Source organism: Parasteatoda tepidariorum, chromosome 12, assembly GCF_982258835.1.
Source record: "Parasteatoda tepidariorum strain Cologne lab strain chromosome 12, Ptep-v5.0, whole genome shotgun sequence".
In the NCBI taxonomy this organism is placed as follows: Eukaryota; Metazoa; Arthropoda; class Arachnida; order Araneae; family Theridiidae; genus Parasteatoda; species Parasteatoda tepidariorum.
This window is the reverse complement of record NC_141766.1, coordinates 53,151,346-53,162,534: the sequence shown is the minus strand read 5'-3', so window position 1 is coordinate 53,162,534 and position 11,189 is coordinate 53,151,346. Positions and strand designations below refer to the sequence as shown.

Genomic DNA, 11,189 nt, shown 5'->3' with positions numbered 1-11,189 from the left:
CAAGTTTTGAGGAGAGACACAGAACACTTGGACTATGGGGAATCACATAGCAATATGTGATTGGATACGATTTTCTATCTTGGCACTGATGGCACAAAACTCAGAAATAAGGGAAAGAAATATCTAGAGTTTAATATAAACTCAACAAGATAGGTACAGTTGGCTCGCAGGAACCAAGATTAATTAATAAAAATTGATTTTTCATACTTCATTTTATTTGCTTCGCCAGTTATATTTATCCATTTCTCTTACTCTATTTATATTTAGAATTTATATTAATGTAGTTAAAAATTTCGATACTTACCAAGAGTTTGACCTGTTCGTCTAACTTTTCCGAGTGTGCTTTGATTCAATTTGATTGTATGGCAATAACCTAATCTTGTTGAAGGGTAATCAGTGATTGTTATATTTTCCGTCACTAGTGGCAAATATTTTGTAATACTATAAATTCAAAAAAAAGTATCTTAAAAACATAGAAAGGGTGTATACGAAATATTATTCAATTGAGAAATAAAAAGCATTATTATTTATATTCTCACCATCACTACTGAAAGTAAGTTAGATTGAAATTTATAATGTGTTGCCGCATGAAATTCATAATGTAAGTAAGAAACAGTTACCTAATATTTCCTTAACTTTAAATACGTGTGTTTTTTCTCACTAATTGTTACCTTATATCATAGTGAATCCCCACTTTTTTAGTGATCAATAAAGTGGTTTCTCAGAATTTCTCTTTAATTTCCGTAAAATTTTCAACCTATTTTATAAACAATATTACTTTTAAATAATGCAGTTAGGATATAAAATTTCTGATCAAAATACGTATTTCTTTATCACCATTTTTCAAAAGGTTAGTATTTTCTGAAAATGGTATAGATTAGAAAAGGATTACATATTCCATGGAAATGTTTAAAATGATTTCAGGTCTAGAGATTATTGCTGTATTGACTTATCTAGTGATTATTTTCGGTGTTGCTTATGTAGAATCTGTTAAGTATATTACATAAAACAATTACATAGTAATATATTTTTCTAGAAAGGTTTCATTTGAGATATTTTGCTCTAAAAAACACTCCACATAGATATTTATGTTTACTGACGGAAGAATTTTGTCTCATTTATTGTCTTATCCTTCAAAAAAGGTAAAGAAGTAATTTAGGTATGCTATAAAAACAATGTTTTAAAGAAAAGAATGGTTATTTTTTTATGCACCTTATGCATTTAAAAGTAAACTTTATTTCAGTTATTACAAAAGTTTTACTTATTCAATGCAATTAAAACTTTTTGTATAAATTAGTAGGATTTTTTTCATTTAAAGCTTTACAAGTGCTTTTAAAAAATAAATTGCAATGATATGAAAAGGTATTTTGTATGTATTATATTCTATAAAATATTAATGAAATTTATGAGAGTGTTAACCGCATTTTATTTAATAAAAATTTATAATAAGATTAATAGTTTTTTTATTTTTATGAATTATATATAATTCTTACTTTTAATTAAATTAATCTTTTGCGTTATATGTGCACTTCACAATGAAACCCTAAACTTTGTGGGCATTTATCTGTTTCTAAAAATAGTTTTCGTTTAAAACTTTAAAAGTACCTTGAGAAAATAAGTTGCAATGAATTAAAAGATTATTTTTTATACGTATTTTATGCTATAAAAATCAAGGCAATTCATGAGAGTGTAATAGCCATTTGATTTACTAAAAGAATTTCAATGAAATTATTAGCAGTTTCTTTTTATTTTAATAAACTAAACATAAATCATACCTTTGGTCAAAACAATCTTTTGCATTATATGTGCATTGCACAATTAAATCATACACTTTATGTCCATATGTTTGAAGGTGTTGAAGTGTTATTCCAAGGTTTCCCCATATATCACTCAAATCTTTTGCTTGACTTTCATTTAAAAACTGGCTTTCAGACTCGAAACAAAAACCTATTAATAAAATTGAAACTATGTTAGATAGGCCTTAGAACATCTTTGAGTTTTATGCACTTTTAAAGGTAACTGGCGTTGAATTATTTATTTCAAATAATCGAAGTACACAAATTTTTCGTTTTTATTCTAACTTGAGGTCTCTGGATCGAAAAATTCGAAACATACTTTTAATCATCTTTATTTAACTTCAAAAAGTAAACTTATGGTGAATATTTGCTATTTTTGGAAGCTTGTGAAATACAAGGCTGTCATCTGATTAGAATTTGAGATAGAAAACGTGTGCTGATTTTCTTTTAATTGTTCTAGTCGAAATTATACCAATACAGTTTTCTATCAGTAATTCTTGAAAAGTAGTTAAATAGCATAAATTTTTCTATTTTTAAATTTAATATCTTTGTATTGTTATCTAATAAATATCTATGTTTTTGTTAAATTTACGTCATAAGAATTTTTAGCATCATCAAAATTGGTTTTACTCAGTTTAAGCTGCAGGAAAATTAAATTTTAAAACATCAAAGAACTGACAAATGTGCAGCTGTAAGACCTGACTCAAAATCTCAAGTCGTGCATTTTAATTGTTTGAAATTTTTGAGGAAAATTGCAACCATGTTCTAAAAAATATCAAGAGCTACTTCTCCTAATCTATTAAATCGCATCCCTTTATTTCCCCCCTTTTTTAAATGATAGTGTGCTGATGAATAATGCAATATCATCAAAGATTTGTTAAGTACAGAAAAAAAAATCATGAAAAAAAACAGAAAAATTTTACTTGAATCCAAGATGGCGATGGTAGAGGCCTCTTAAATAAAAAACTTATCATATCATGCCAGAATTTTTCTTTTTAGTGCGCATCATAAATTGTTGATACTGTAACTATTCCTACTTGGTACAAGTAACTATTCATGCTACTCATGCTTTAACCATTCCTACTTTTTTCAACTTTAAGCACAAATTAAATCATGTTGAAATTTACAAAAGTGTATAGTAATTTTAATGAAATTTTCTATATTCAAAATATGGTAATTACTTTCCATCAAGTTTTTTCTATTTATTTTTTAAATAAAGCTGCATCCCAAGTTGAAATACCTTTCTTCAATTCGAACACTTTTTACTTTTAAATGTTTTTCCATATCTGTAGATTTCAGCTTTATTTGAAACATATTAGAATCATATATGGCAGTAGTTTTACTTTCGTTACTTGTACCGGTGGTACAAGTAAAAAGTACGTACTTTTACTTGTACTTCGTTACTTTTTAAATTTAGTACTTTTACTTGTACTTCGTTACTTTTTAAATTTAGTACTTTTACTTGTACTTTCGTTACTTTTTTAGGGAAAAAGTACAAGTATTTGTAACGGAAATGTCGAATGAAATCGTTACTTTTTCTAAAACTCGGTAAGTTTCGGTAAGAAAAAAAATAATTAAAAAAAATGCTTATGTTTTTTTAATTTATAAAATTAATGTGCAATATATATGCATTCACAGATAACTTCGTGTTTAAATACTTTGACATTTTAAAATTGTCATTTCGCAGTTCAAAAAAGCCGTCCTTTCCCTTTCAGGAAAGGGAAAAGACGGCTCTTTTGAACTACGAAAGGTTTCGCGATGTGAAATCGCTGGATGATTTATTGTTTGCTGCAGGTCTGGTACCTTGCCTCAAATCTAATTGGTTGGAAGAAATAGCTAGGGAGGAGGCTACAAAAAAATTGGAAAGAATTGTTCAAGCTAAACACCCTGCTATAACTAATAACGTAACAGAAAAAACCCAGGGATTTTCAATTTTCTAAAGCTGAAAACATCATGCCAATCACCAGCGACAGAAGAATTTATGGCGTACATGAGCTCAAATGTCGAAACGGAAAGCATATCAATTTTGAATCGATATCCAATCGTAAAAAAATTATTTGTGAAATTATTACCGCAGTACCTTCTAGTGCTCCCGTGGAGCGCTTATTCAGCGTGGCTAAGCACGTTCCGAGAAATTCTCGCAGCAGACTCAGTGACACCACTTTCGAAATGCAATTATTTTGCAAAATGAATAAAAATACTAATTAGCAAGTTATTTTCATTCATTTTCGAGGTTTCGCGATGCGAAATCGCTGGACGATTTATTGTTTGCTGCAGGTCTGGTACCAAACAACGCCCAGTCAAATCTCTAAGAACTTCAGAACTATTTGTGCTATTGAAAACTATTATAATTACTATTTTAACTCTTGAAAACTAGAAGGTATTAATTTAGCTGCAGATACTAAAATTCGTTTACAAATTTTAATTATTCCGTTTGGCAGAAATGTTCGGAAAATGATTTTCTCGTATGACTTCAGCATTAGCCATTGTTACAAATAAAACTGTAGACTGTTCTGTTTCAACTTATACTGCACATTCAAATATTTTTTACTAGCTCAAAGATCACAAAGCTATCTGAAACCTCGTGTTCGCTTTGTTTATGTTTGTGCTTTTAAAGCGCGTTTCTATAGAGTAAAACCATTTTAAAGCAATGGTAATTTAAATAAATAAAAATAATAAACTGAAAATTAAAATCAATAGATAAAATTTCTTTTTCCTGCAAATCCATAAAAAGTTTGACATTAAAATTATATTTGATTTTGAAATTATATTATACGATTATATTATAAAATTATATTACAATATTCTTCCGAATTTAAAAATAAATTAATGTCCATAACTTTCAAAATTAAAAATAATTAAATAAATAACAAAAATTTTGCAAAAACATTAAAGAACATAAGAATATTATTCAATAAAATTTTAGGTTACTTTGAGTTTTGGATTTCCCAGAAATGTACTTTTAAATCGCTACTTTTTTTGTTTAGTACTTGTACATCTACTTGTACTTTTTACTCGTTACTTATTGAAAGTAACGTTGCCATATATGATTAGAATACTACATAGTAGACAGAAAATCATCAGGCTTCATTAAGGTTTATAAAAACATTTATCTTTCAAAATCCTTTCAACAACACGAAAACTTTGTAACTGGGTGGCGTGCATGTATTTTACATGCATTGAAAGACATTGCAAAATGGGGAAAATATATCCATCATGAGTTTATTTAAGAAAATTAAATTAAAATGATTAAAAGCATATTTAGAACTTTTCCTCCCCGTTGTAAATAATTTCTGAGAAATCAAATTAAAAATGTTCTAAAATTAGATTAAAAATTAGATTAATTATTATAAACTATTCGACAGATTTCGCTCAATTTTGCATTTTCCAGTTCAAAATAGTATTCTTGAAAATTGCATGCTTTACAGTTCAAAATGTTTTTGACTTTTATTCATTTAAATTACGAATGTTTACTAAAAGTAATATTTTGCATGGCGATTTCTTTGAATAAAAGAATTCTGTAATTGCATGGTAAAATCTTTTGATGCGCTTAAGAAATTTTCGAGGTATGGTAAAATACGTAAAAAGTAAAGTTAACGTTAAGGGGCCAAACTTCGGACCGCTCTCCTGATTAAACTATTGGGACAATATTTCTCAGATTAAGGTTAACCCCTATATTTCGAGAGTCAGAAATTCGAATGCGTCAAAAACAAAAAATGTTATTTATTCAGAGGAAGTACGTTTTTGTGTCTGATTTCGTAACTCAAAATATCATCCTCAATAATTTATTAGCATATTTGAGGTCACCCCCTTGAACCATTAAGATTGAGTCCTAGAAAGTGGAGATCCGACCTTGAAAACAAAAGTTAGTCAGTTAGTCAGTTTTTTATTTTGCACTCTGTATATTAAAAATTCCATATTTTAACCTTTTCCATACTTTGCCATACATCGAAAACCTTTTTAGCGAATGATACTTTTTTTTGCACGCAATTGAAATGCCGTGCAAAAAATAATAAATTTAATTTACTCTTTATTACTTCTTTTAGCATTTAACTAATAATGGTGGAAAATATTTAGAGTTATAAAGTACACAAATTCTTACATCAATTTAAAATATTTAATTTTTAATGAAAAAATACAAGTTTTGATCAAAATCGGTGATGTTATTTCTGAGATGTAAAAATTCTAAAAAGTTGAACTTTAAATTTTCTTTTCTCAAAATTAAACATGTTTTAATCGAATTTAGATTTTTTAGTAATTTAAAATTATGTAGTTAAAATGATGAAAAAATTTTCACATTTAAAAGATTAAGTTTTTTTACCAGTATTTCATAAAGACATAAAAATATATGAATTATTCCTATCAAATATTTTTTATATGAAATCTTCTTTAGATTATCGAACTATATAATAATTAAAAAAAAATGTTTTAAATTAACGGAAATAGTTACTGAATTATGTAAAAAGTTGAAAGGTGCCCGATTTTTCAACTGTTCCTCTGACTTAATTATTGGTACCCAAACTTTCAATGAGTTCAAAAATCAAAACTCACATCGGACGAAAAGAAAATATATATAATCTTAGCAAATAAGTTTTTGTGTCTGATTCCGTAACTTAACTAATAGTTGGCCCTAGCTAATTAGCCTATTTCAGATAAACCTTATAGCTATTAATATTGGTTTTTTAATGCATGAAAAACTGATCATTGGAGCAAAAATTATTAAGGGTAATTTTCTTGTGTGATTAATGTTGGTAATTCCTCATAATAAGCTTCGATACTTCTTGATTTTATTAGCAGCCGATAAAATTAATTCTTCTTACTGTTATTCCACAGACAGCTTTTCACTTGATTCAAATTTTTTCAATCTTTTTCATCCTCTTTATTCCATGGTAAAGCAATAAATAGACATTGATGTTTTTATTAGTAGTTCACAGACTGTCTCTCGATTCATCCACATTACTATTCTAATTTCTTCTTATCCATTTCATACCATGGCTACAGCAGTTGAGATAGCTTGCTATCTTCAACATCATTCCAAAGTGGGCCTCTTATTTTAATTCTACTTTTCTTCAATTTTTTTTTCTTCATCCTTTCAATTTCATGATCACGAATTTTTTAACTAGGCCTAGTTTAGTCATGTGTTTAACATCTTCGTTACAAAGTGTACGTCAAAATATATCTCCCGAAGAACTTATTTTATCTAAATAGACCAAAATATGAAGAGGAAATATACTACTCTTGATGAAGTGAAATTACTTCATAGTAACAAACTTCTTTTAAGTAACCATCTTAAAGATCTAACCTATGATTGTTTAATGGGCATTAACACTTGTGGAGGGGCATCCTCTTGGTAATGCAAGTCTCATGAAAAACTCTCATTCTGTTGAGGAGATTAATAAATTTAAAATCTCATAACAATAAATTGCACTCCATTAAGGCCATTTGTAGCTCCGAAAAGCTACTGAGAAAGTTGAAAATTGAAATTGCTCAATCAAGAACATTTCAGACTTACTAGAGAGGATTCAGATCTGGACAGCAATGCAAACTTTTGAATAGCGTTGAAATATGCGGGGATTTTATACAATGCACAAAATTGAAAGAAACGACTGCATAACTTTTGATCTGATGATTCTTGTACAGATAAACATTCTTTATGTTTTGAGAACTAAATCTTGAATATACTATTTATTTCGAGGAACTGCAGTTAGAATAATTAAAGTTACGAAATCAGGCAAAAAAAATGAAATTTTACTTTATTTCCAACGGATTTGGAATCGTAAACCTCAAAATACGGAGGGGGTAGCAGTAATCTAGAATAGACAATAGTTCAGTCAGAGAGGGGCCAAATTTTAAATTTTACTACTATATTAAATCTATGAAACTATATTAAAGCTAGTCAAATTTCTTTTACTCAAAATTATGAAACAGGTTTAGTTTAAGAAATTTTTTGTAAGATATGCATAGATATATTAAGATTTATTATTATTTTCATATTTTATTTTAATTTCTTAATTACGCATTTTGAGCTATATCCATTTTTTATGCACGCATTTAAAGTGACATCCAAGTTTAAAAGTTTGCCGATAGTATGGTAATTTTTTCGGTAAGAGTACAGGGGCAGAAATTATTGCTTTTGCAAAAAACAAGATACTGACGTATAATTTTTTTCTAAAAACCAGAAAACTAAGTTAATGCGAGTGACCGATACACTCATTTTAATAAATTAAGGTTAAAATCAGCAAATAAAGCTACAGAAACAGAACAAACGCGACTTAATATATAAAGCCTATTTGTTAAACAAAAGATAATGGACAAAAAAATTGGTGTATAATGCATGATACCATTCATAAAACCTTTACTCGCTGGGTCAATTATAAAAAATATCTCCTTTACAAGAACTTAATGGTTGGTATGATGGTTAATACATCACATGTCTTCCATGTGATGAAATGCAGTTCGTACGATGCCTAGACATGTTGAGTATAAAATTATCGAGTTATATTACAGGCAGCAGATAATTCTACCTCGTAAAAAATCATCTTCATGCCTCCTCTGTGTCATAACTATTCGGTTATGGCAATGTGTGGCTTACAGAACGCTTGTGAACAATTTTATTTCTTTGCCACTATTCCTTATATACTATCGGCGTCATCTGGTGGCTTTCTGTAATTTGATGTTTTTTTCTGAAGATGTGTGTAATTCGAGTGTAATTTTTACAATAGAATTCAATTTCTACGTGATTCTGAATTATCCTCAATTTGCAGTAATTTATAGACAAGAGTGTATATGCTTACAAGATTCCAAAGAGACCTATTATCTGACAAAAATATCTGTTTCAATCAAAATTATAAATAAGTTGGAACTTCAAATAGTGAGTTTTAAAAAACAGTTAAGAATTTCTAACTTTAATAAATATTTTTTTAATTTCTATATCGAGATTTTATCGCCATTTCTGACCTTCGTTTTGATCAAAATTGCAAATTTACGTAAAAATTTTAAAAATGTACGGACTTTTTTGGAAAATTCAGCACAATTAAGTACAGTTAATTTGTGTGTTTTGCCCTCTGTACCAAGTGCTCTTCGGTCCAGGCATCCCCTGAACATCTACTGGACTGCCTCGGTCTTTTAAAACAAGACCTTATAGAAAGACCCTTACTTGTTTTAGACTTTTTAAAGGCGAACAAACTCATGGACCTTGTTTCTAGGCTAGAAATGGGGATTTGAAAGGAGAAAGAAGAAGAACAATTAATTAAGCACAATTAATTCCATAAAATTAATTCAATAAAGTATTTTATTTGAAATAAAGTTTAATTTTTTTTTCAATTTTACTATAGTTTATATCAAGTTTTCAAAATGTGATATAAATTTATTTGCAATGTGTTTTGAAAATGAGCTCCTGGTATTGATAGAAATGGTTAAAAAAATTGGTTTGTGCATGAAGAATATTTCGCATCTTGAAAGATACCTCGTTTAAAAAGCATATTCTATTTTAATCTAAGCAAATACGTTAAAAATATCAAAAGAACGTACCTTTATCTCTATTATAAGTGGAATTTTGATTTTTTGCTAACTGGTCATCAAAGAAAGATTTCTTTAATATATTTAAATTGCAGACCGTCAAAGCAGGAAAATCAAGTTCTCTAGAATGAATTTCTTCAGCTGTTGTTACTTTGGCAAAATTTAAATACTTTCGTATTAGAAACGAACAATGATATGTGCAAGCAGCTAGGGCTATTAAAAAAATAATAACCCAGAAAATTTTCCATCCAGTTTTTCTGCTTTCAACTATCCTTCGTAGACCATGAGTGGTTGCTTGGGATGCATAATCTACCCAAAGATCATTTGTTGTCTCTAGGGACATGTCATGACCTGAAAATTCAAATATTTCACGGTATAAAACATTTATGAAATGTACAAAAAGCATGAAATGTACAAATAAAGCTACTCCCTAACTAACTTCTTACGCAATGATCAGATTTGTATGTTCACGAACTATTTTCATACTTAGGGGTTGGTATTATACCTTATTGCTTTTGATCTTTTAAGTAACATGTTTGATATAATAATATTTGTAATTAATGTTACATAAGATAGATGAAAAAGATTAAAGAATTAATTTTTCCTCCATATCTAACTAAATTTATAGCAAAGCGTTACAGAACTAATGAATGCTCTCTCTCAATTTCACGAAGTGGAAATTTTTGAACATTTTAAAATTTATTTTAATTTATTAAAAAAGGAATTTATTTGAATTTATAAATCCTTATGAATTATAAAACTGTTTTCCATAAAATGCATTGAAACATTTGCTATTAAACCTTTTTGTTCTATGCATCATAATGAATTTGAAAATTCATTTCATGACTATTTGATGATTTCATTGGTTTCATAAATTCATTGACTGACGATTTTTATCTTACAAATTTGCACTTTATCTATTTATTATTTTAGGTAGTCATAAAGTGGAGAGTTCATGCACAATTGTGATTTTGTGTAAGTGGATAAACTAGCATACAAATGAAATATTTATAAATGTTTGCAAGAAAGGATGAAAAAAAAATTAATGTAAACGAAAAAGAAGATAATGAAGAGAGAAAAAAGTTAAATAAGTAAATATACTAGGTTGAATTTTCTATCCAGAACTCTACAAATTATTTTTCATTATTTTGATATATTTTTACAAGATTTACATACATAGTTTTAATAAGTAGTACCAGTTTCCAATTTTTAAAACAAATTTGTTTTTACTAAAAAGTATTTCTTAGCAGTTCTTACCTTAAATGGTTAAGCGAAATGTGCTGAAAAAAATGGTTGTCGAGAAGATTTTTTAATAACTTCTTCCTTCCGTTTATGTATGTACTTATTCCAAATAAAACAAACTTTCGTTTGTTAGTTTACTTATTGAAAAATATTTTCTGTAAGTTTTCTTTCGAAGAAATATAATGTTCATAGGCAGTTTCTAGATGTTTCAACAATTTTTGATTGGCTCATCTTAAGCGTTGCTACGGATACCGAAACCTTAAGAGAAACGCCTCCTATAAGGGACTAAAAATGATTCATAACTCACAAAAAGAAAAAAAAAACTTAACTTTTCTTTAATCACAATTGGATAAGTGGTGAAATTTGTTTATTTTTGTTATAAAAACTAATATCTTAATAAAAATTTATTTGTCCTTTGAATCTCAAATTTAACAACTGTATTTTTCAATTTTCTTAATAAATTTTTGAAAAAATGCATTCATTGTCCTTTTTTCAGGTGCGTTTTTAAAAATTTCAGATGCATTTTTAGAACCATTCGAAAAATAAGAGCATTTTGCACTAAAGACATTTTAGCACTAATATTGAACCAAATTATGTCACGCCAGTGAAATTACTATTATAGGATGTGATTGT

The 11,189-nt window shown here is 28.0% G+C and overlaps 1 protein-coding gene across 1 annotated transcript in view; it reads right to left on the bottom strand.

Annotated features, from left to right (window-relative positions):
* LOC107450802 (acid-sensing ion channel 4-A) overlaps positions 1–10,915 on the bottom strand; it is a 44,807-nt gene extending 33,892 nt beyond the window's left edge. Inside the window, exons 1-4 of the mRNA XM_071188430.2 lie at positions 10,572–10,915; positions 9,327–9,665; positions 1,776–1,947; positions 305–441 (exon numbers count right to left, since the gene is read on the bottom strand). Of these exons, the coding sequence (XP_071044531.1) occupies positions 305–441; positions 1,776–1,947; positions 9,327–9,657 (640 nt within the window). The 5' untranslated portion in view covers positions 9,658–9,665; positions 10,572–10,915. The remainder of the gene's footprint in view (positions 1–304; positions 442–1,775; positions 1,948–9,326; positions 9,666–10,571) is intronic.
* Between the last annotated feature and the right edge of the window lie 274 nt (positions 10,916–11,189).